Source organism: Oncorhynchus keta, unplaced genomic scaffold, assembly GCF_023373465.1.
Source record: "Oncorhynchus keta strain PuntledgeMale-10-30-2019 unplaced genomic scaffold, Oket_V2 Un_scaffold_3208_pilon_pilon, whole genome shotgun sequence".
Taxonomy (NCBI): Eukaryota; Metazoa; Chordata; class Actinopteri; order Salmoniformes; family Salmonidae; genus Oncorhynchus; species Oncorhynchus keta.
Window position 1 is genome coordinate 352602 of NW_026290915.1, and position 26195 is coordinate 378796.

Below are 26195 nucleotides of genomic sequence, written 5' to 3' on the forward strand. Positions count from 1 at the left end.
AGTAGGAGTGGTTGGGTTGAGCAGGAAACAGTAGGAGTGGTTGGGTTGAGCAGGAAACAGTAGGAGTGGGTGGGTTGAGCAGGGTGAGTTACTACAGGAACCAGTAGGAGTGGTTGGGTTGAGCAGGGTGAGTTACTGCAGGAAACAGTAGGAGTGGTTGGGTTGAGCAGGGTGAGTTACTACAGGAACCAGTAGGAGTGGTTGGGTTGAGCAGGGTGAGTTACTACAGGAACCAGTAGGAGTGGCTGGGTTGAGCAGGGTGAGTTACTGCAGGAACCAGTAGGAGTGGTTGGGTTGAGCAGGGTGAGTTACTGCAGGAAACAGTAGGAGTGGTTGGGTTGAGCAGGGTGAGTTACTACAGGAACCAGTAGGAGTGGTTGGGTTGAGCAGGGTGAGTTACTGCAGGAAACAGTAGGAGTGTTTGGGTTGAGCAGGGTGAGTTACTACAGGAAACAGTAGGAGTGGTGGTTGGGTTGAGCAGGGTGAGTTACTGCAGGAAACAGTAGGAGTGGTTGGGTTGAGCAGGGTGAGTTACTACAGGAAACAGTAGGAGTGGTTGGGTTGAGCAGGGTGAGTTACTACAGGAACCAGTAGGAGTGGTTGGGTTGAGCAGGGTGAGTTACTGCAGGAACCAGTAGGAGTGGTTGGGTTGAGCAGGGTGAGTTACTGCAGGAAACAGTAGGAGTGGTTGGGTTGAGCAGGAAACAGTAGGAGTGGCTGGGTTGAGCAGGGTGAGTTACTGCAGGAAACAGTAGGAGTGGTTGGGTTGAGCAGGGTGAGTTACTGCAGGAAACAGTAGGAGTGGTTGGGTTGAGCAGGAAACAGTAGGAGTGGCTGGGTTGAGCAGGATGAGTTACTACAGGAAACAGTAGGAGTGGTTGGGTTGAGCAGGGTGAGTTACTGCAGGAAACAGTAGGAGTGGTTGGGTTGAGCAGGAAACAGTAGGAGTGGCTGGGTTGAGCAGGATGAGTTACTACAGGAAACAGTAGGAGTGGTTGGGTTGAGCAGGAAACAGTAGGAGTGGTTGGGTTGAGCAGGAAACAGTAGGAGTGGTTGGGTTGAGCAGGGTGAGTTACTACAGGAAACAGTAGGAGTGGTTGGGTTGAGCAGGGTGAGTTACTACAGGAAACAGTAGGAGTGGTTGGGTTGAGCAGGGTGAGTTACTACAGGAAACAGTAGGAGTGGTTGGGTTGAGCAGGGTGAGTTACTACAGGAAACAGTAGGAGTGGTTGGGTTGAGCAGGGTGAGTTACTACAGGAAACAGTAGGAGTGGTTGGGTTGAGCAGGGTGAGTTACTACAGGAAACAGTAGGAGTGGTTGGGTTGAGCAGGGTGAGTTACTACAGGAAACAGTAGGAGTGGTGGTTGGGTTGAGCAGGGTGAGTTACTGCAGGAAACAGTAGGAGTGGTTGGGTTGAGCAGGGTGAGTTACTACAGGAAACAGTAGGAGTGGTTGGGTTGAGCAGGGTGAGTTACTACAGGAACCAGTAGGAGTTGGGTTGAGCAGGGTGAGTTACTGCAGGAACCAGTAGGAGTGGTTGGGTTGAGCAGGGTGAGTTACTGCAGGAACCAGTAGGAGTGGTTGGGTTGAGCAGGAAACAGTAGGAGTGGTTGGGTTGAGCAGGGTGAGTTACTGCAGGAAACAGTAGGAGTGGTTGGGTTGAGCAGGGTGAGTTACTGCAGGAAACAGTAGGAGTGGTTGGGTTGAGCAGGAAACAGTAGGAGTGGCTGGGTTGAGCAGGATGAGTTACTACAGGAAACAGTAGGAGTGGTTGGGTTGAGCAGGGTGAGTTAGAGTGGTTGAGGAAACAGTAGGAGTGGTTGGGTTGAGCAGGAAACAGTAGGAGTGGTTGGGTTGAGCAAGAAACAGTAGGAGTGGTTGGGTTGAGCAGGAAACAGTAGGAGTGGTTGGGTTGAGCAGGAAACAGTAGGAGTGGTTGGGTTGAGCAGGGTGAGTTACTACAGGAAACAGTAGGAGTGGTTGGGTTGAGCAGGGTGAGTTACTACAGGAAACAGTAGGAGTGGTTGGGTTGAGCAGGGTGAGTTACTACAGGAAACAGTAGGAGTGGTTGGGTTGAGCAGGGTGAGTTACTACAGGAACCAGTAGGAGTGGTTGGGTTGAGCAGGGTGAGTTACTGCAGGAAACAGTAGGAGTGTTTGGGTTGAGCAGGGTGAGTTACTACAGGAAACAGTAGGAGTGGTTGGGTTGAGCAGGGTGAGTTACTACAGGAAACAGTAGGAGTGGTTGGTTTGAGCAGGGTGAGTTACTACAGGAAACAGTAGGAGTGGTTGGGTTGAGCAGGGTGAGTTACTACAGGAAACAGTAGGAGTGGTTGGGTTGAGCAGGGTGAGTTACTACAGGAAACAGTAGGAGTGGTTGGGTTGAGCAGGGTGAGTTACTACAGGAACCAGTATGAGTGGTTGGGTTGAGCAGGGTGAGTTACTGCAGGAAACAGTAGGAGTGTTTGGGTTGAGCAGGGTGAGTTACTACAGGAACCAGTAGGAGTGGTTGGGTTGAGCAGGGTGAGTTACTACAGGAACCAGTAGGAGTGGTTGGGTTGAGCAGGGTGAGTTACTACAGGAAACAGTAGGAGTGGTTGGGTTGAGCAGGGTGAGTTACTACAGGAAACAGTAGGAGTGGTTGGGTTGAGCAGGGTGAGTTACTACAGGAAACAGTAGGAGTGGTCTGGCTGTGTACACCAATGCTGCAGCTGGCCACCACTTCCATTCCTGAGTATTATGGTTAAATCTTTCCTGAACTTTCAGAGGACTTGCCAGAACCTACCAAACTATAGCACAGAGGAACAATTGGCGGAAACCCAATCTTTGAAATCCAATGCTGACAAATTGCCTGGTGGTTGACTTTGCAAGGCATACTGGACCGTATAGATTTTTCCTCTTTGTGTGTATGATTGTGAAAGAGCAGGGGTGAAGAGAATGCAATATTGTGTTTAATTAAATCATTCATAGGATATCTCATAACAGGCACATAATGTTCCTTGGTATTGAGAGAAAAAGTAAAGATAAATGTTTTTTCCTTTGTCATCTATGGTTGTTCTGGGGGAGAGGAGAAACTCTGCCCCAGTATGTGGATCCCTCTTCCTGGCCAAGTCCTCTCGATGCCCAGCACATATTTTATGGTTTTCTCAAGTCCTATGAATCACCAAGCTCACTAAAAGGAAATCACGAGATCTGAGAAAAGCCATTTTTATGATTTATTCCAGGAAAGCTACATATTTCCCAAATCTCTATGGGAATTAGCCCTCTATGGGAATTAGCCCTCTATGGGAATTAGCCCTATCTGGGAATTAGCCCTCTATGGGAATTAGCCCTCTATGGGAATTAGCCCTCTATGGGAATTAGCCCTATCTGCCAACACATAATTGCTGTTTTGCACCTTAATGGCAAAATGATCAACATTTGTACCCACGTTCAGGAGTCCTACATTGGATATTTGTTTGTTTGCAAGTGACGACTAAACTGCATTGTTTAGGCCAATCCGGTTGGTTCTCGTCTGAGGTTTCTGTTATTGGGGTTTGAACCAAAAGGTCTGTAGAAGCTCTGCCGACCCAGACGGTAACCCGGGGGAGAATAAAACAGATCAGAGCTGTCGATTGGCCCTTCCAGCTGACAGGTTAATGAATGGAGAGGGCAGATCTGAAGGTAGTCACGCTGAGCAGGCCTGTAGTTTAGACCTGTCACCACTTCAGACAGAGCCACTACCCTCCACACCCCCTCGCCCCCCCTCTGAGTCTGCTACTCCAGCCCTGAAGGATACCCTTTATTTATTCATCCAGTTGGTTCTTTCACGCGGGGCCACCTTGGGGCAAATTTAATTGTGCACCGTCTGGGCTTTCGTTTGTCTCTTGGTCTCTGTCTCACAATGGATTTCTTTGGATGGCACTTCACTGTCACAAAAGGGAGGGAAACAATGAATTCCACCGTGTGCGTCTTGCATTTGTTGAAGATGTAATGATACCTTTGCCTGATGGTGTTGTCTGGGGCTGGTTAAAAGTGCCCTGTTCTGTCCTGTCTGATAGCTTGTCCCAGAGTCCTCCTTTTACATAAAAAAAACAACTAAAAACTAGCAGATAATTGCGTCTGTTGCCATAGTACTCTTGAGTCAGAGGTCAGGGCTGTAGCAGTAACATTAAAGTAGTTGTTTTTATAGTCTTTCTGTTGGAAGGGTTGTCAGACTCTTACATACTGGGCATTGTTCAATCAAAAGTAGCCCTGCTCTGTTTGAGGACCATGGTTGTCACTAACCTGTCCTAAAGCATTTCGTAGTGAGCCCACTGTGATGGCTGAGGAACCAGAGGAAGAATGAGGCTTATTCAGGGTGGTTAATTAGCTTGTCCAGTGGAGGTGAGAAGTGTTTCAGTCAGTGGGACGAGCCTGTTTGAAATTAACAGGATACCACAGGGATTTGCTATCTGGGAGAGGCAGATTTACCTAATCCTGCCAACAGCAGTCCTCTCTCTCTCCTTTTGCTTTCTCCACCATACTACACTTATTTTCACTCTCCCCACACCCACCCAGACACTCACCTCTCCTGCTGCACACAGTCATCAAACACATTTGTGTCAGCCTCACTTCATTGACTAGCTCCTGGTGGGTTCCTCCCTATAGCCAGAGGATGAATCCTCTCCCAGCACTGATAGAAATGTGTTGCCTACCGCGCGCCCTAGCCCGGCGGAGGCCCGCGGCGCGCCCTAGCCCGGCGGAGGCCCGCGGCGCGCCCTAGCCCGGCGGAGCCCGCCCCGGCGGAGGCCCGCGCCCTAGCCCCGGAGGCCCGGAGCCCGGCGGAGGCGCGCCCTAGCCCGGCGGAGGCCCGCGGTGTGGCCACATGCTTGTTGTCATCCCTGCTGCTCCCCAGATAAATTGGACTTGTATACTGGGATTTACAACACCTCAGGCTAAAAACTGCAAATGAAAAGATGTGTTTATTCATCATCAAACTAGTCTTGAAACAGTATAATATGTTGATTAAATACCGTATAGTGGACCCAATTGTCAACCCAATTGTAGCACTGTTAGACACTAGTTTACTGAGCCATGTCCCAATTTTTGTCTCTTAGTGTTCTCTCTGGTTGGATTAAAATCTTCCTGTAAAAGTTTTCTCTGCACAGCTGATGTAGTCACTGTGACCCAAGGCCAGAAAGTGAACCAGCTGTGTTTTCTAACCGCCGGGGTCCGGTGGTTCGCCTCTTTTTGCTTGTAAGTAGGATGACAGAGCACCGAGAGCCGCGAGAATTGGATCCTTCCTTTCAATCTGCCAGCTGAGCCGGTGCCAACCAAGGCAGTAAAGCTGGTGTGGCCGGGCATACCAACCATTCTGTCCAGCCTTTTTATTGCTTGGTCTCCCCCACCCCTCAACAGCTATCAGAACATCCAGCTGGATCCAACGGTCAACGGGTCACATCCCCAGTACCAAACCCAGGCAGGCCTGGCATTGTTCCTGTCAGAGGGTTCACAGGGAAGGAAAGTAAAGTGGGCACATTATAGCTCCTTGAGAAGCGCTGGAGGACAGGAAAGAGCCTCCCGTATGGCAACAGTAGAGGACAGTAAAGAGCCTCCCGTACGGCAACAGTAGAGGACAGTAAAGAGCCTCCCGTACGGCAACAGTAGAGGACAGTAAAGAGCCTCCCGTACGGCAACAGTAGAGGACAGGAAAGACGGCAACAGTAGAGGACAGTAAAGAGCCTCCCGTACGGCAACAGTAGAGGACAGTAAAGAGCCTCCCGTACGGCAACAGTAGAGGACAGGAAAGAGCCTCCCGTACGGCAACAGTAGAGGACAGTAAAGAGCCTCCCGTACGGCAACAGTAGAGGACAGTAAAGAGCCTCCCGTACGGCAACAGTAGAGGACAGGAAAGAGCCTCCCGTACGGCAACAGTAGAGGACAGGAAAGAGCCTCCCGTACGGCAACAGTAGAGGACAGGAAAGAGCCTCCCGTACGGCAACAGTAGAGGACAGGAAAGAGCCTCCCGTACGGCAACAGTAGAGGACAGTAAAGAGCCTCCCGTACGGCAACAGTAGAGGACAGTAAAGAGCCTCCCGTACGGCAACAGTAGAGGACAGGAAAGAGCCTCCCGTACGGCAACAGTAGAGGACAGGAAAGAGCCTCCCGTACGGCAACAGTAGAGGACAGGAAAGAGCCTCCCGTACGGCAACAGTAGAGGACAGTAAAGAGCCTCCCGTACGGCAACAGTAGAGGACAGTAAAGAGCCTCCCGTACGGCAACAGTAGAGGACAGTAAAGAGCCTCCCGTACGGCAACAGTAGAGGACAGTAAAGAGCCTCCCGTACGGCAACAGTAGAGGACAGGAAAGAGCCTCCCGTACGGCAACAGTGGAGATCAATTCCATTTCTGTCCCTTTTCTTGTATTTAGGGAATTTGATAATTTTGCTGATGGCAAATACTCCCCACTGTGTAAGTTATCTTTGTGTGGAAGACTTACATACAAATATATATCTATTTAACTAGGCAAGTCAGTTAAGAACAAACTCTTATTTAGATGACAGCCTACCAAAAGGACTCCTGCGGGGACAGGGGCTGAGATTAACAATACATAAATATAGGACAAAACACACATCACGACAAGAGGCAACACTACGTAAAGAGACCTAAGACGACAACACAGCATGGTAGCAACACAACATGGCAGCAGGCCAGCAGCACAACATGGTAGCAGGACAAAACATGGTAGAAACATTATTGGGCACAGACAACAGCACAAAGGGCCATAAGGTTGAGACAACAACACATCACGTGACGTAGCCACAACCGTCAGTAAGAGTGGCCATGATTGAGTCTTTCAATTAAGAGATCCCGTTTGAGGTTTCTTTTGCAGCTCGTTCCAGTCGCTAGCTGCAGTGAACTGAAGAGGAGCGACCCAGGGATGGGCATGCTTTGGGGACCTTTAACAGAATGTGGCTGGTAGAACGGGTGTTGTATGTGGAGGATGAGGGCTGCAGTAGATACCTCAGATAGGGGGGAGTGAGGCCTAAGAGGATTTTATAAATAAGCATCAACCAGTGGGTCTTGTGACAGGTATACAGAGATGACCAGTTTACAGAGGAGTATAGTGTGCAGTGGTGTGTCCTATAAGGAGCATTGGTGTCAAATCTGATGGCCGAATGGTAAAGAACATCTAGCTGCTCGAGAGCACCCTTACCTACCAATCTATAAATTGCGTCTCCGTAATCTAGCATGGGTAGGATGGTCATCTGAATCAGGGTTAGTTTGGCAGCTGGGGTGAAAGATGAGCGACTACGATAGAGGAAACCAAGTATAGATTTAACTTCAGCCTGCTGCTTTGATATGTACTGAGAGAAGGACAGTGTACTGTCTAGCCATACTCCCAAGTACTTGTATGAGGTGACTACCTCAAGCTCTAAACACTGAGGTAGTAATCACACTGTTGGGGAGAGGGGCATTCTTCACACACTTGGTGTGTGGCTGTTTTGTGTCCAGTGAGTTGGGGGTAATCTAATATAGCAGGTTTTAAATATTTTTTCATGAGACTTCTCTCATTTGAGCCATTGTCACAGCTACAGCTCTACCCTCCGTAATAAAACATGTTTTTTTTTTCAGTCATCTTTTATTGACAGAACTTCTATCTACTCAGTCAGTAAATACAGGTGAACGTCAGGCTCAGTTGTTAATTGTCTGTTAGTCATCTGCACCACAGGCTTTATAAAGAACAGGTCTGTTGTATGATGGGTATGATGGGTATGGCACAGAGGAGCGTTGCCTTGGGGGTTTAGGCTGGGTTTCTGTATAGCACTTTGTGACACCTGCGGATGTAAAAAGGGTGTTTTATAAATACATTTTTGATTGATTGTTGTCTATTTATATGACAGCTACTCAACTACCAACTACTCTATATAGCCACACTTCTAAGCGTTTGTTTGTTCGCTCATAGAGAACATTTTTTTATTTTTGAAACAGACATTTTGATTTCAATGGACAGCCAATTCAGTCTGAGGAGCTATCAGCCGTACCACTACCCTCCTGCTGGAAAGACGAACCCTCCCCCCTCATAGGTTTGGTCTCCAGATCACTGTTATTTCCCGATGTGTTTCCTGGTGACAGATGGGCTTGAAAACGAGTGGGATGGAGAGATGAAGGGGAGTCTGTGAAGAGGGAGGTGGCCAGACATGAAAGGGGGAGAGAGAGTGAGAGAGGGAGAGAGAGGGGGGCATTTCCAGCCTGACTAAAGAGACTGATACAGTGGGCGGAGGGACAAAGAGAGAAGAGGGAGGAAGGTGTAGAGATGTAGAAAGAAACGAGAAAGAAGAAACTGACTTCTGTTTATCTGTAGCAGCAGACTTCTCTCCTCTTCTTATTACCAGGCATATTTCACATCTATATTCCTATATTCACCAGTCCTTACTGTTAGAAAGGATATTTTCTTGGAGCGTGTTAATTTAGCTGAAGGTCAGTGTGCTGACTCAATAAAGCAATACCATGTGATGGATATTAGATGCTTAACAAAGGGCAGTGTGACAATTTTCAAACCCCGTACCAACGATCTGTACAGTATACCAGGCCATTGAACTAGACTTCTATTTTATTTGTACAAATACTGTGTTATTAATTTATTTTTTATTACAAAATTGCTCCGATGGGAAATCCTTCCAAAACTGAGACGGGGAGGTTCTTTAGGGAAGATGAGAACTCTTTCTCTCCTCTCTCGCCCTCTGTCTCTCAGGAAATTCAATTCAAAGGGCTTTATTGGTAAATATATGTTTACATTTCCCAAGAAAATGGAATAGATCACGAACAAAAGGGAATTATAAAAGGGAAACATTAATTAACATTATATTATTTTAAAACTTTTGAGTGTAGACATTTCAAATGTTATATTATTGGCTATTTACAGTGTTGTAACAATGAGCAGGTAAGTAGTTGAAGTATGAAAGGGAACGGTCTGTTCAGGCTCAAGGATGTTGCTGTTAGTGGTCTGTTCAATATATCTCCAGCAGTTGGAGGGGTGGGGGAAGGAGGCTTCCTGCTGGGGGGGGACAGGGGGTCTTTGTGTGGTGGGTTAGAGACCCTATGGTTTTCTCTGGATTTCAACATGACTTTGAGAGGTTCACCTTGGTAGCTGCTAAGTATGAAACGTTATCTGTTCTGTCAAGGATTTATCAGAGGCCTATATTCCATTTTCATGATTAAACCAGGCAGTGATGCTGTTTGATGCGACTAAGCCCACCGTTGATATGAGCAGATCTCCTCCATGTTAAATAACCTCGACGTAGATTCCTCATCATAGAGCTGATTAGTGTGTCACTTTAACTGACCTGACTTTGTGCCATCAAGGTCCTTCAGTTACCTTGTAAAAGCACAACCAAAACACTACTCTGAGTGAGAAGTGCACTTATAAGCAAATATTATCCTGTGAACACACACACACACACACACACACACACACACACACACACACACACACACACACACACACACACACACACACACACACACACACACACACACACACACACACACACACACACACACACACCTTCCCAGCCTTGTAATGTCCCTGAAAGCATTTCTCAAACAGCAGCATTCAAGCATTTTTCAGCATCGGCACACGGGCCTAGTGATGTAGCACATCCATCGGTGTGAATCCACTCCTCTCCCATTCACCCGGCTCGGGGAGAAAGGGGTGCCTATCAGGACACTGCCGTAAGCCGCGCTTCCAATCCCAAACCCTTTCTGACTGCTGAGTAAAGTGGATTTGGGAAGCGGCGGGACCGAGGTAACAGCCCATACTTATCAAGCAGACAACCTCATTTTCTCCCCTCTGCTCCCGGCTTGTCCAGGGCTGCAGACAGTCCATGTTTTCAAGATGAACGGTGGGCCCCACAACGCAGGGCAGAATAGATTAGACCTCGCTGCCTGTAATACGGTTTCCTTCTGACACCTCCCATCCCTGCCCATAACACTCCTCCCCCTGTAACTCCACAGCTGTGTGAAATGAAACTATTTCAGCACAGAACGATTTCGGGGCCCAATGAAGCCCTGGCATAACGATTGGTTGTAGTCCATAGGCATTGGAAGAGTGTATACGTTTGTTGTTCACTAGCTTCTCTCTGTGTTCTCAAGTAAACAATGGAGGAATAGTCTGTGGCCCTGCAGATATCAAGATATCTGTGGATTAAAATAACACAACTCTCTTCACTGGAAGAAACACATTCTCTGACTTGGTTTGCAACTCAAACATGAGGAAAGTGTTGCATCTTTTTGGCAACGAGAAGTTCAGTAGTGTGTGCAACTCTCTTCTCTTTTCCCAGGTATTCCTTTGGGATGCAGTTATGAAAGCCAAAGTTAAGTTTGCCTCCGGTTGTCAAAGATTGAGACTTTCCTCTTGTAGAAGTTTTGATGGTAGAGGTGCCTTTTTGTGTAGTTTCAAATGTAGTTTGTTGGCCTCGTTGTTGGTAGAGCTCTCTCCCTGGCTGAGATAATCCTGTCCTCCAGTCTCTTCTTCTTTCTCTCCTTAACCCCTCAGGGTCGTCCTCTCCTACATCCAGCTGCTTCTGAACCCCACAGAGTCCTCCTCCCCTCTCCTACATCCAGCTGCTTCTGAACCACTCTGTCCCTGGCTGTAGACTGCACAGGGTCCTCCTCCCCTCCTACATCCAGCTGCTTCTGAACCACTCTGTCCCTGGCTGTAGACTGCACAGGGTCCTCCTCCTCTCCTACATCCAGCTGCTTCTGAACCACTCTGTCCCTGGCTGTAGACTGCACAGGGTCCTCCTCCCCTCTCCTACATCCAGCTGCTTCTGAACCACTCTGTCCCTGGCTGTAGACTGCACAGGGTCCTCCTCCCCTCTCCTACATCCAGCTGCTTCTGAACCCCACAGGGTCCTCCTCCCCTCTCCTACATCCAGCTGCTTCTGAACCACTCTGTCCCTGGCTGTAGACTGCACAGGGTCCTCCTCCCCTCTCCTACATCCAGCTGCTTCTGAACCACTCTGTCCCTGGCTGTAGACTGCACAGGGTCCTCCTCCCCTCCTACATCCAGCTGCTTCTGAACCACTCTGTCCCTGGCTGTAGACTGCACAGGGTCCTCCTCCCCTCTCCTACATCCAGCTGCTTCTGAACCACTCTGTCCCTGGCTGTAGACTGCACGGCCTCCCGGGTTTTGTTGGACAAATAAGGTGTATATATTATCACTAAAACATTAATCCACTCCATATTTGTTGCACTTTCAAAATGTGAAACTGCTGTTGTCTACTCTGCTATTCATTGGGAGATAGAATTGGCCTTGTTTCATCTTTTATCTGCTGTGTTTGGATTTGTAATGTTGTTTCTCAAACATTTGCTCATTAACCTTTAATGATAACCAAAAAACACTGAAATTCTGGCTGCACTGTAAATAGGATTTTTAAAGTTGGTTGAAAAAATGCTTACGGCTCAAGTCTATTCCCGTCTCATGGCTTTGTGCTGTGTTGTAATCCCTATGGGTCTCAGTAAGGGTGTACTGTAGACAGGACCCTGAGCACTGTGGTAATAGCACTGAACATACACACGTTGTAAACCAACAGGAGATACAAGAAGATTCATGATGTTTATACTGGGGGGGTGTTTATAATGGGGGGGCTGATGGAATTCCTCTGTTTCATGTATTTTGTTTATAGTGAAGCGCTCAGTGTCTTCACACTCTGTGATAAGCTGGCCTGCAAATATCATCTCGGTGCAGATGCTACTACAAAGACTATTTTCATCACCTGGACTTACCTCGCTTCAAGCCAGCCACGTGATCCACTGATAGGCCTACACGTCCATCCACCGCTGCCAGGCTAGCCACAGAGCAGGGCGCATCCACCGCTCTCCATCCACCGCTGCCAGGCTAGCCACAGAGCAGGGCACATCCACCACTCTCCATCTACCGCTCTCCATCCACCGCTCTCCATCCACCGCTCTCCATCCACTGCTCTCCATCCACCTCGGCGAGGCTAGCCACAGAGCAGGGCGCATCCACCGCTCTCCATCCACCGCTGCCAGGCTAGCCACAGAGCAGGGCACCGCTCTCCATCCACCGCTCTCCATCCACCGCTCTCCATCCACTGCTCTCCATCCACCTCTGCGAGGCTAGCCACAGAGCAGGGCGCATCCACCGCTCTCCATCCACCGCTGCCAGGCTAGCCACAGAGCAGGGCTCATCCACCGCTCTCCATCCACCGCTCTCCATCCACCGCTGCCAGGCTAACCACAGAGCAGGGCTCATCCACCGCTCCATCCACCGCTCTCCATCCACCGCTGCCAGGCTAGCCACAGAGCAGGGCTCATCCACCGCTCTCCATCCACCGCTCTCCATCCACCGCTCTCCATCCACCGCTGCCAGGCTAACCACAGAGCAGGGCTCATCCACCGCTCTCCATCCACCGCTGCGAGGCTAGCCACAGAGCAGGGCCCATCCACCGCTCTCCATCCACCGCTCTCCATCCACCGCTGCCAGGCTAGCCACAGAGCAGGGCCCATCCACCGCTCTCCATCCACCACTGCCAGACCTGCTGTTTTCAACTCTCTAGAGACAGCAGGAACGGTAGAGATACTCTCAATGATCGGCAACGAAAAGCCAACTGACATTTACTCCCGAGGTGCTGACCTGTTGCACCCTCGACAACTACTGTGATTATTATTATTTGACCATGCTGGTCATTTATGAACATTTGAACATCTTGGCCATGTTCTGTTATAATCTCCACCCAGCACAGTCAGAAGAGGACTGGCCACCCCTCATAGCCTGGTTCCTCTCTAGGTTTCTTCCTGGGTTTTGGCCTATGTTTTGGCCGTTACCGGGCTTCTACACCTGCATTGCTTGCTGTTTGGGGTTTTACACAAGGTTTCTGTACAGCACTTTGAGATATCAGCTGATGTAAGAAGGGCTATATAAATACATTTGATTTGATATTGTTTAGCGAGCTAGCCACAGAGCAGGGTGCTGTTGTGTAGCGAGCTGGCCACAGAGCAGGGCGCTGTTGTGTAGCGAGCTGGCCACAGAGCAGGGCGCTGTTGTGTAGCGAGCTGGCCACAGAGCAGGGCGCTGTTGTGTAGCGAGCTGGCCACAGAGCAGGGCGCTGTTGTGTAGCGAGCTGGCCACAGAGCAGGGTGCTGTTGTGTAGCGAGCTGGCCACAGAGCAGGGTGCTGTTGTGTAGCGAGCTGGCCACAGAGCAGGGTGCTGTTGTGTAGCGAGCTGGCCACAGAGCAGGATGCTGTTGTGTAGCGAGCTAGCCACAGAGCAGGATGCTGTTGTGTAGCGAGCTGGCCACAGGGCAGGGTGCTGTTGTGTAGCGAGCTGGCCACAGAGCAGGGCGCTGTTGTGTAGCGAGCTGGCCACAGAGCAGGGCGCTGTTGTGTAGCGAGCTGGCCACAGAGCAGGGTGCTGTTGTGTAGCGAGCTGGCCACAGAGCAGGGCGCTGTTGTGTAGCGAGCTGGCCACAGAGCAGGGCGCTGTTGTGTAGCGAGCTGGCCACAGAGCAGGGCGCTGTTGTGTAGCGAGCTGGCCACAGAGCAGGGCGCTGTTGTGTAGCGAGCTGGCCACAGAGCAGGGCGCTGTTGTGTAGCGAGCTGGCCACAGAGCAGGGCGCTGTTGTGTAGCGAGCTGGCCACAGAGCAGGGTGCTGTTGTGTAGCGAGCTGGCCACAGAGCAGGGTGCTGTTGTGTAGCGAGCTGGCCACAGAGCAGGGTGCTGTTGTGTAGCGAGCTGGCCACAGAGCAGGGTGCTGTTGTGTAGCGAGCTGGCCACAGAGCAGGGTGCTGTTGTGTAGCGAGCTGGCCACAGAGCAGGGTGCTGTTGTGTAGCGAGCTGGCCACAGAGCAGTGATGATGTTTGGCTGCTGTATTGCTCAAGCCTCTGCATCAGCAGAGCGTTGGCCACGAGATCAATGACCCTGGATTTTTTATTTATTTTTTATTTCACCTTTATTTAACCAGGTAGGCTAGTTGAGAACACCTTTATTTAACCAGGTAGGCTAGTTGAGAACACCTTTATTTAACCAGGTAGGCTAGTTGAGAACACCTTTATTTAACCAGGTAGGCTAGTTGAGAACACCTTTATTTAACCAGGTAGGCTAGTTGAGAACACCTTTAGTTAACCAGGTAGGCTAGTTGAGAACACCTTTATTTAACCAGGTAGGCTAGTTGAGAACACCTTTATTTAACCTAGTTGAGAACAAGTTCTCATTTACAACTGCGACCTGGCCAAGATAAAGCAAAGCAGTGTGAACAGACAACACAGAGTTACACATGGAGTAAACAATTAACAAGTCAATAACACAGTGGGAAAAAAAGTCTACATACATTGTGTGCAAAAGGCATGAGGAAGTAGGCGGATAATTACAATTTAGCAGATTAACACTAGAGTGATAAATGATCAGATGGTCATGTGCAGGTAGAGATACTGGTGTGCAAAAGAGCAGAAAAGTAAATAAATAAAAACAGTATGGGGATGAGGTAAGTAAATTGGGTGGGCTATTTACCGATGGATTGAGTGTGTCAAAGGAAGAGAGGCAGCTTGTGGTCCAGCCCCACTCCAGTCGCTTTGCTCTGCTGACTAGGGATGTTGTGTGTCTGTGCTTTAAAGCATATGGTCAGCCAATTTGACACCATCGCCCTTAGAATAAGCCTCGGCAGAGCCCTCTCTCTTCCACTGCTCCTAAACTGCTAAAGGCGGTCATTTTGTCTCAAACGGTGTGATTTGGACCCCCAGAGCCCAGCTTCCCCAACTGTTCCAACAGCAGCTGAAGACGGAGATGATTAAGCGTGTGATGGTGCTCGAGGCCTGCTGGAGAGGACAAGTCCCAATGCAGTAGCTCCACACAGGTCTCTCTCCATCTGTCTCACAAGCCTACATATAAATACACAGCCTGCTGTTGTGCCACAGTCACAGGCCTGCCCATTATAGACACACAGGTCCGTTAGATCTATTGATGTGGTGTGATCAACCTCTTGCTACAGTTTAAGGAGCTTTTAAGACCACTGTCTCCATATATATGTTATGACGGAACATGTGTAGCTCCTTTCAGGAAGTTTACTATTTTGCTTTCCATAGTTTCTCCCCAATGGTCTTTCTAAGCGAAGAGATTCTGTCTTAACACTTAGAATAAATGGAAAAGAGAGAGCAAGAGGGAAAGACGGAGCCAGTCTCATCTTATCTGTTGTCTGTAGCTTGTGAGGTGTGGAAACTGCCCTCTGTGTTGCCTGTCCCATGTTGCTCTGTGAGCTACGTGTTGCTCTATTCTGTCTGTCTCGCTACGTGTTGGTCGGTCTGTCTGCGTGCGTGTTGGTCTTTTGTCTCGGTCAAACGTGCTACGTGTTTGGTCTGTCTGCGTGCTACGTGTTCTCGGTCTGTCAGCGTGCTACGGAGATGTTGCGTGTGACGTGTGCTCGGTCTGCCTGCTGTGAGGACAAGTCTGTCTGCGTGCTACGTGTTGCTCAGGTCTGTCTCCATCGTGTTCTCGGTCTGTCTGCGTGCTACGTGTTGCTCAGTCTGTCTGCTGTACGTGTTGCTCGGTCTGTCAGTCACGGTTGCTAAGGTCTGTCTAGACGCACGTGTTGCTAAGGTCTGTCTGATGTACGTGTTGCTCAAGGTCTGTCTTGCTACGTGTTGCTCGGTCTGTCTGCGTGCTACGTGTTGCTCGGTCTGTCTGCGTGCTACGTGTTGCTCGGTCTGTCTGCGTGCTATGTGTTGCTCGGTCTGTCTGCGTGCTACGTGTTGCTAAGGTCTATTTTGCTACGTTTGCTAGTGTCTGCTACGTGTTGGTCTGTCTCTGAACGTGTTGCTCGGTCTGTCTTAACACGTGTTGCTCGGTCTGTCTGCGTGCTACGGTGTTGCGTGCTCGGTCTGCTCGGTCTGTCTGAGCTGTGTTGCTCGGTCTGTCTGCGTGCTTACGTGTTGCTCGGTCTGTCTGCGAGCTACGTGTTGCTCAGTCTGTCTGCGTGCTACGTGTTGCTCGGTCTGTCTGCGCGCTACGTGTTGCTCGGTCTGTCTGCGTGCTACGTGTTGCTCGGTCTGTCTGCGTGCTACGTGTTGCTCGGTCTGTCTGCGTGCTACGTGTTGCTCGGTCTGTCTGCGTGCTACGTGTTGCTCGGTCTGTCTGCGTGCTACGTGTTGCTCGGTCTGTCTGCGTGCTACGTGTTGCTCGGTCTGTCTGCGTGCTACGTGTTGCTCGGTCTGTCTGCGTGCTACGTGTTGCTCGGTCTGTCTGCGCGCTACGTGTTGCTCGGTCTGTCTGCGTGCTACGTGTTTCGGTCTCGTTGTCTGTCTGCGCGCTACGTGTTGCTCGGTCTGTCTGCGCGCTACGTGTTGCTCGGTCTGTCTGCGCGCTACGTGTTGCTCGGTCTGTCTGCGCGCTACGTGTTGCTCGGTCTGTCTGCGCGCTACGTGTTGCTCGGTCTGTCTGCGCGCTACGTGTTGCTCGGTCTGTCTGCGCGCTACGTGTTGCTCGGTCTGTCTGCGCGCTACGTGTTGCTCGGTCTGTCTGCGCGCTACGTGTTGCTCGGTCTGTCTGCGCGCTACGTGTTGCTCGGTCTGTCTGCGCGCTACGTGTTGCTCGGTCTGTCTGCGCGCTACGTGTTGCTCGGTCTGTCTGCGCGCTACGTGTTGCTCGGTCTGTCTGCGCGCTACGTGTTGCTCGGTCTGTCTGCGCGCTACGTGTTGCTCGGTCTGTCTGCGCGCTACGTGTTGCTCGGTCTGTCTGCGCGCTACGTGTTGCTCGGTCTGTCTGTCTGCGCGCTACGTGTTGCTCGGTCTGTCTGCGCGCTACGTGTTGCTCGGTCTGTCTGCGCGCTACGTGTTGCTCGTCTGTCTGTCTGTCTGCGCGCTACGTGTTGCTCGGTCTGTCTGCGAGCTACGTGTTGCTCGGTCTGTCTGCGTGCTACGTGTTGCTCGGTCTGTCTGCGCGCTACGTGTTGCTCGGTCTGTCTGCGTGCTACGTGTTGCTCGGTCTGTCTGCGCGCTACGTGTTGCTCGGTCTGTCTGCGCGCTACGTGTTGCTGTCTGCGCGCTACGTGTTGCTCGGTCTGTCTGCGCGCTACGTGTTGCTCGGTCTGTCTGCGCGCTACGTGTTGCTCGGTCTGTCTGCGCGCTACGTGTTGCTCGGTCTGTCTGCGCGCTACGTGTTGCGGTCTGTCTGCGCTCGGTCTGTCTGCGCTACGTGTTGCTCGGTCTACGTGTTGCTCGGTCTGTCTGCTACGTGTTGCTCGAGCTACGTGTTGCGGTCTGTCTGCGTGCTACGTGTTGCTCGGTCTGTCTGCGCGCTACGTGTTGCTCGGTCTGTCTGCGTGCTACATGTTGCTCGGTCTGTCTGCGTGCTACGTGTTGCTCGGTCTGTCTGCGTGCTACGTGTTGCTTGTCCTATGTTGCTCTGCGTGCTACGTGTTGCTTGTCCTATGTTGCTCTGCATGCTACGTGTTGCTTGTCCTATGTTGCTCTGCATGCTACGTGTTGCTTGTCCTATGTTGCTCTGCATGCTATGTGTTGCTTGTCCTATTTTGCTTTGCATGTGTTCACTGCTCATTGTTAAAAATGATTTACCCCTTTTCTCCTCAACTTCGTGATATTGGTAGTTAGTCTTGTGTCCTCCAAAACACGACCCGCCAAGTTGCACTGCTTCTTGACACAATGCCTGCTTAACCCGGTAGCCAGCCATACCAATGTTTTGGAGGAAACACTGTACACCTGGCGACCGTGTCAGCGTGCATTGTGTCCGACCTGCCACAGGAGTTGCTAGTGCGCGATGGGCCAAACCCTCCCCTAACCCAGGCGACGCTGGGCCAAACCCTCCCCAAACCCAGGCGACGCTGGGCCAATTGTGCACCACCTCATGGGTCTTCCGGCTGCAACACAGCCTGGGATCGAACCAGGATCTGTAGTGACGCAGCTAGCACTACGTTGGAGTGCCTCAGACCCCAGCGCCACTCGGGAGGCCCTCACTGGACATTGTTTGTCTGTGCTGTTATTGTAATCATTTTTAATAACCTGCCCAGGGACTTGCTGTTGAAAATGATCCGGCTGGCTAAAACAGTCACTTTTACTGAAACGTTGATTTAATGTGCACTGTCCCTGTAAAAATAAACTCAAGCCAACAGAAGAAACTATTTGTTTTAGTTTAGGGTTACCTGGCTGCAGTGCAGTGGCCATATTGCCTAATGAATAGCATGTATAACTTCTCCATGGGAACGCGACGGGGCATCTGAGATAGAGAAATGACCCCCAGAAGATAAATGGCAGAACTGATGCTGCGATCATGCCACAGACCTGGTAACTCTCCCTCCTTTCCTCCTCTCCTGAGATGTCACCTCCTTGGAACATAACGGCATAATTTAAACTACATTCAACATGCAGCCACTTATTTTAATGCTGTTCGTTGCGTTAAAACTGGTTTCAGAATCCTTTAATTATTCTGTTTCTCACCCCTGCAGAACTGATAATTGTGGGTATTTATCTAAACAATACCACTGTGTGACTCTGGGTGAATGTCTGAATTATTTATGAGGGCAAATGCAGAGCAATTGTTGTCAGTGAAGTTTACCATTACGCAGGGATAAATGGCTGGAAGAAAGCCTTCCAACACCTTCCTTTCCCTTCTCATTAAAGCACTTTTGTAGGGAGGGGACTTGGGAACGGGATAAGATTTGTCTCTGCCTTGCCTCTTGCCAGTGAATTCTTGTGGGCTGGTTTTGGCTGTGGGTTGTCGTGAACTAGCAGGAAGACATTTTGTACTGAATTTGACATTGATTAGTTTGTGTTCAGATCTGTTTTGTACTGTCTGTTTTAAGCTTTAGTTATGAATATAGAATGTATGAGTCAGTAATTGTGTTCTGTGTGAGTCGTTGGTGGTTTTGAAATGTGACTTAGTGATTGATTGAAGTGGAATAGCAGGTGAACAGAGGTCACAGCCTGAATCTAAATGAAAATACATGAGTTACTGTTCTAGGGCCCATATTGTTTTGCTTCCTGTCAAAGGCTGTTCAAGTCAACAAGAACGTACTGCCATTGTTTAATTACAGCGAACTAACTTCAACCCCTCTTCCTCTCCTCTCCAGGCACGGCGGCGCGGCCCTTCAGCCCCTTCTGGTTCTCGGTGGAGCCGTGGGACACACTGGCTGTGAGAGGTGCCCCAGCACTGCTCAACTGCTCAGCGCACAGCGGGGACCCTGCCTCGGAGCCCACTGCGCCCCAGGCCCGTGTGGAGTGGAAGAAGGATGGAACCTTCCTGAGCCTGGCGCCAGACGACGGGCGGCGGCGTGTTCTGCCTGATGGCTCGCTGCTCATCTCTAGCGTGGTGCACTCCAAGCACAACAAGCCCGACGAGGGCACGTACCAGTGTGTGGCCACCATCGACAGCCTGGGAACCATCGCCAGCCGCACCGCCCGCCTCACCGTGGCAGGTAGGACCCATACACAGAACATATATCATACTGGGTTCTATTTCATTCTCTGGGTAAGACCGAGGAGGGAGAGAGGGAGTTGAAAGGCAGCAATAAATGATGTATGTAATGAGTGAGGAAGAGATTGAAGAAGAGGGACTGGCATACAGTGTAAATAAAGTGTGCACTAATTGATCCAGGCTGACCACATTACCGGTCCTAAGAACACAGCACTGAGAAAAGGCCTCTGTTGTGAAACTCTGTTGTCCAACTGTGGTATTGGTGCTTATTTTCAGTATATTTTCAATATATGTTGCTGCACTGTCTCAAACATGAGGGGGGTCTGGTTGTGATGTCGCTGTGGGCTCTGCAAGCTGCAGGGCTGTACAATGTGACCTTGTTTCATTTAGGTGAGAGAGCTGAGCAGAGCAGCAGGGATTATTAGGTGTTTGAGCTGGGTCTTGCCCCGAAATTCAATTTGCAGGCGGAGGAGCGCAGGAATGCAATTATGTTCTCCCTCAGCCCTGTTATGTTGGAGAGGGGGGTGTGGACGACTGGAGAGGGCCTTCATCTTCGACTCTGCCAGAGTAGCCTTCTCAGGTGGGTGCGAAGTCACTCTCACGGTCGATCTCTGACTGCATGTGTTATCATAACCTTTGGAGCTAATGAGCTCGACTTCGTTGAGGAGAGCGGACGACCATTGGACGGTAGAAAAACGTGTCTACTACAGCAGTGTTTCCCAACCAGGGCTGCCTGGCCTATCTACAGGGGGTACTAGGACCCCTGGGGGTACCGGTCCTATCCACAGGGGCTACCTGTCCAATCCACAGGGGGTACTAGGGCCCCTGGGGGTACCGGTCCTATCCACAGGGGCTACCTGTCCAATCCACAGGGGGTACTAGGACCCCTGGGGGTACCGGTCCTATCCACAGGGGCTACCTGTCCAATCCACAGGGGGTACTAGGACCCCTGGGGGTGAACCCTGGTCCTATCCACAGGGGCTACCTGTCCAATCCACAGGGGTACTATGTCCTACCACAGGGGCTACCTGTCCAATCCCATCCATCCAGGGGGGCTACCTGTCAATCCACAGGGGGTACTACCCAGTGATCCCTGTGGGTGTCTGGAGCAGAATTCAGTTGGTGCTACAGTAACCAAAAATATTGAACCACTGTACAACAGTACCCATCATTCCATGTGGAACATTTCCTGTTTTAACACAGTGAAGACTGTTTTACCTAGTGTCTGGTCTACCTAGTGTCTGGTCTACCTAGTGTCTGGTCTACCTAGTGTCTGGTCTACCTAGTGTCTGGTCTACCTAGTGTCTGGTCTACCTAGTGTCTGGTCTACCTAGTGTCTGGTCTACCTAGTGTCTGGTCTACCTAGTGTCTGGTCTACCCAGTGTCTGGTCTACCCAGTGTCTGGTCTACCTAGTGTCTGGTCTACCTAGTGTCTGGTCTACCTAGTGTCTGGTCTACCTAGTGTCTGGTCTACCTAGTGTCGGTCAAAAGAGGCTCCCTGAAAGCATTCATTCCGTGATGGTTTTTGCCTATAGAATTGCCACTGTGATCCAATGACACATGCATGATATGTCATTGTCTTTAGGCCTTTCAATGTTAACACTGTGATGCGATGGGACACTGAATAAACGATGGCGTCAGATGACTTGACATTGTTTGCAGCCCGTGGGAGGTGTGTGTGTGTGTGTGTGTGTGTGTGTGTGTGTGTGTGTCCACAGCTATCCCCCACTCCACTCGATCACATGGACTGACCAGACACTATCATCATGGGAAATCTCCTGACCTATCAGGTCACACTGCCGCATCAAAATAATCAACCTCAAGAGAGCGTGTGTGTGTGTGCGTGTGTGTGTGTGTGTGTGTGTGTGTGCGTGTGTGTGTGCGTGTGTGTGTGTGTGTGTGTGTGTGTGTGTGTGTGTGTGTGTGTGTGTGTGTCTTCATGGTATCTGGTGGAGTCTGACTCTGTACAGCCATCCATCAATCTGTGTCAGTGTGGTCAGTACATGTTTTATGTAGACAGCAGCACTCTGAGGGAAAGGTTCACCCGGGTCAACTGTTATGGGATTTAAATTCATTTTTACAGAGGTATAGAGCTGGGCTACACCTCCTGCTTGTTTCTTAGAGGCATAGAGCTGGGCTACATCTCCTACTTGTCCTTGCAGAGGCATAGACCTGGGCTACATGTCCTACTTGTCCTTACAGAGGCATAGAGCTGGGCTACATGTCCTACTTGTCCTTACAGAGGCATAGAGCTGGGCTACATGTCCTACTTGTCCTTACAGAGGCATAGAGCTGGGCTACATCTCCTACTTGTCCTTACAGAGGCATAAAGCTGGGCTACACCTCCTGCTTGTTTCTTAGAGGCATAGAGCTGGGCTACATGTCCTACTTGTCCTTACAGAGGCATAGAGCTGGGCTACATCTCCTACTTGTCCTTGCAGAGGCATAGAGCTGGGCTACATGTCCTACTTGTCCTTACAGAGGTATAGAGCTGGGCTACATCTCCTACTTGTCCTTACAGAGGCATAGAGCTGGGCTACATGTCCTACTTGTCCTTACAGAGGCATAGAGCTGGGCTCCATCTCCTACTTGTCCTTACAGAGGCATAGAGCTGGGCTCCATCTCCTACTTGTCCTTACAGAGGCATAGAGCTGGACTACATCTCCTACTTGTCCTTACAGAGGCATAGAGCTGGGCTACATCTCCTACTTGTCCTTACAGAGGCATAGAGCTGGGCTCCATGTCCTACTTGTCCTTACAGAGGCATAGAGCTGGGCTACATGTCCTACTTGTCCTTACAGAGGCATAGAGCTGGGCTCCATCTCCTACTTGTCCTTACAGAGGCATAGAGCTGGGCTACATCTCCTACTTGTCCTTACAGAGGCATAGAGCTGGGCTACATGTCCTACTTGTCCTTACAGAGGCATAGAGCTGGGCTACATGTCCTACTTGTCCTTACAGAGGCATAGAGCTGGGCTCCATCTCCTACTTGTCCTTACAGAGGCATAGAGCTGGGCTACATGTCCTACTTGTCCTTACAGAGGCATAGAGCTGGGCTACATGTCCTACTTGTCCTTACAGAGGCATAGAGCTGGGCTACATCTCCTACTTGTCCTTACAGAGGCATAGAGCTGGGCTACATCTCCTACTTGTCCTTACAGAGGCATAGAGCTGGGCTACATCTCCTACTTGTCCTTACAGAGGCATAGAGCTGGGCTACATCTCTACTTGTTCCACATACAGTGCCTGCTGTAATTATTAGGACAGATGAGGCATTTTGGACTCTATCCTCCAAAACTTTGGATTTAAAATCAATGGCTATGAAGTTCAAGTGCAGACTGTCAGCTTTAATTTGACAGTTTTTCCATCCATGTCAGGTGAACTGTTTAGAAAGGACACTTTCCAACATTTTGTACACAGTCCCCACATTTATAGGGAGTCTAAAAGTATTGGGACAAATTCACTTATGTGTATTAAAGTAGTAAAAATGTTGTATTTGGCCCCATATTCATATAATGAAATGACTACATCAAGCTTGTGACTCTACACATCTGTTGGATCATTTGCTGGTTTTGGTTGTTTCAGATTATTTGGTGCCCAGTAGAAATGAATTGTAAATAATGTATTGTCATTTTTTAAAATTGTAAACATTAATGTGGATACTACCATGATTACGGATAATCCTGAATGAATCGTGAATAATGATGAGCGAGAAAGATGGACGCACAAATATACCCCCAAGACATGCTACCCTCTCACCATTACGATAACAGGGGAGGTTAGCATTTTATATCATACCCCCAAGACATGCTACCCTCTCACCATTACAATAACAGGGGAGGTTAGCATGTTATATCATAACCCCAAGACATGCTACCCTCTCACCATTACAATAACAGGGGAGGTTAGCATGTTATATCATAACCCCAAGACATGCTACCCTCTCACCATTACAATAACAGGGGAGGTTAGCATTTTATATCATACCCCCAAGACATGCTACCCTCTCACCATTACAATAACAGGGGAGGTTAGCATGTTATATCATAACCCCAAGACATGCTACCCTCTCACCATTACAATAACAGGGGAGGTTAGCATTTTATATCATACCCCCAAGACATGCTACCCTCTCACCATTACAATAACAGGGGAGGTTAGCATTTTATATCATACCCCCAAGACATGCTACCCTCTCACCATTACAATAACAGGGGAGGTTAGCATTTTTGTGGGGTATGATATTTGTGCGTATAACGTTCTCATTCATCGTTATTATCTGTAATCTTGGTTGCATCCACATTTTTGGCTTGCATGCAGACACACACACACATCCTGCCCACGTCGCCCAATGATCAGTCTCCAGCTGGCTGTCAGGTTGGCAATAGAAAGGTTAATTGCGATGTGGCAGGAGCAAGCCATTACAGTGGAGAACGGCCTGGAAATGGGGCCGTGGGTGCGACCTCTGAGATGTAATGGCGATAGCGGGTGCGGCACGCTGACAAATGCAGGGAAAAATATCAGTGATTGATGGGAGGAAGGCATGTCATTCCCCTGATCCCTCTCTGCTTCAATACCCCACCCCCCTCCTGTCTGTCCTGTCTGTCTTTCCTCTCTCATCTGTCCCACTCTAGTTTAGGGCTGGGCGATATGGCCAAAATATATCACTGTATTTAAAAAAAAATGGACGGTATTTGACTTTTGTTTGCTTTGAGTAGTGAGCGACACTAGGGTGGCAAGTGATTTCAATGAGTCTTTGTCCATTCTGATTGTTTTATATCGTTCAATTCAACCCAAACTCATTTTCAGTATTATCATACATTTCCTGCACTCATTTGACACAACTTCTACACTGCCATGTAGGGCTGCACGATATGGGCAGACAAGGCATTATTTTTAACCAAATGTTGCATTTGCGATTTGACTTGTAATTTAGAGCTAAACACTTGGGTGAACTGTTGAAATCATGGAAATGGAATGATTATTCTAAGTCTATAGTTAAAATATAATAGTGGGCACTTTAACTACTGTGGTTTGACATGAAAATGAAAAATGCCAGGGAGGAGTTATTGTTACAGGGTAGGAACCAAAGTGTTGATAAATGTTAACTAGAGGGCTACATTGAATGTTCTCTTAGCTGCTTCATGTAGCTAACGTATTTCTCTTTTATTTAGAAGATACTGTTGCACAAACAACATGCTGATTTAGGTCTACGCCATCACTGGTATTATCAGGCTGTATAGAAAAATTATACTGACTCAGTACATTAATAAATGCCCAACTTTAGGCCCAACTTTCTAAGAAAAGACAAACTAGCTGTTTGCAGATGTAAGAAACAAACTAATAGTGTCATTACAGAACGCTAGTGGATTTATATTAAGAAGCAAAGTGAATACAGCATTGTTTTCATCATTGTTGCATGTGCTGCTGCATTGACCATGCAGACTGAACTCCGTGTCTCCTGGTAGAGGAACAACAAATGCTCTCCTTGAGTGACGGAAGGTGGAAGGTCTGTGTGGAAAGCTGCATGGAGAGTAGAGAGAGATGACTATTAAATCAAATCAAATGTTGTTTGTCACAAGCTCCGACTGCAACAGGTGTAGGTAGACCTTACAGGGAAATGCTTACTTCAAGCCCTCAACTGACAATAGTTTAAAGAACAATACCCCCCGCCAAAAAAAGAAATAAAGTAACAAATAATGAAAGAGCAGCAGTGAAATAACAATAGAATAACAAAATAACAATTGCGAGCCAATAAACACTGGTTAGTCGAGGTAATTGAGGTAATATGTGCATGTAGGTAGAGTTAGTGAAGTGACTGTTCATGGATAATTAACAGAGTAGCAGCAGTGTCTCTCACTCTACCCCTCACACCATTCTGTCTCTCACTCTACCCCTCACACCATTCTCTCTCACTCTACCCCTCATACCATTCTGTCTCTCACTCTACCCCTCACACCATTCTGTCTCTCACTCTACCCCTCACACCATTCTCTCTCACTCTACCCCTCATACCATTCTGTCTCTCACTCTACCCCTCACACCATTCTGTCTCTCACTCTACCCCCCTCACACCATTCTGTCTCTCACTCTACCCCTCACACCATTCTGTCTCTCACTCTACCCCTCACACCATTCTGTCTCTCACTCTACCCCTCACACCATTCTGTCTCTCACGCTACCCCTCACACCATTCTGTCTCTCACGCTACCCCTCACACCATTCTGTCTCTCAATCTATCCATCACACCATTCTAGCTTTCATCATTCCCATCCCTCTCCTCCACCATCCTTCTTTTGTTTTCCCATCCCCCCTGTTTAAAAAAAAAAAAATGTGTGTGTGTGTGTGTGTGCGTGCGTGCGTGCGTGCGTGCGTGCAAGTCGTAGCCACACACACAGATGGGGGTGGATTATAGCGTCCCTTGGTTAGGCAGCGTCATGTATTCAGCCTACAAGAGAGGGGAGGGGGACGGGGAGAGGCAATAAGGCGGGGTGCGAGACTCCAGTAATGAGAATCCCTTCTCGCCCTGCCGAGTCCGCTCCCACACGTCCTCCCTGCTCTCCGCCACAACGCCACTCTCTTTGAACTCATCCCCTTGAGACGGCTTTAGGTGAGCCGCTCAGCCGCACCCCACCACAGAACAACGGGGGAACCCCGAAAGGAGACCTAATCTCTCTGTCCCGGTCCACCTTCCCTCTCTTGTCTATTTATTTGTATTTTTTTTTCTACCCCTTCTTGGTCGTCCCAGAAAATGGAATGATCACTCTTAGTTACTGTCACTCCTCGACCA

The 26195-nt window shown here is 49.3% G+C and overlaps 1 protein-coding gene across 1 annotated transcript in view; it reads left to right on the forward strand.

Annotated features, from left to right (window-relative positions):
• LOC118380698 (neogenin-like) overlaps positions 1-26195 on the forward strand; it is a 322783-nt gene that overhangs the window by 83218 nt on the left and 213370 nt on the right. The window contains 1 exon segment of the mRNA XM_052515815.1: positions 19062-19406. Within this exon segment, the coding sequence (XP_052371775.1) occupies positions 19062-19406 (345 nt within the window).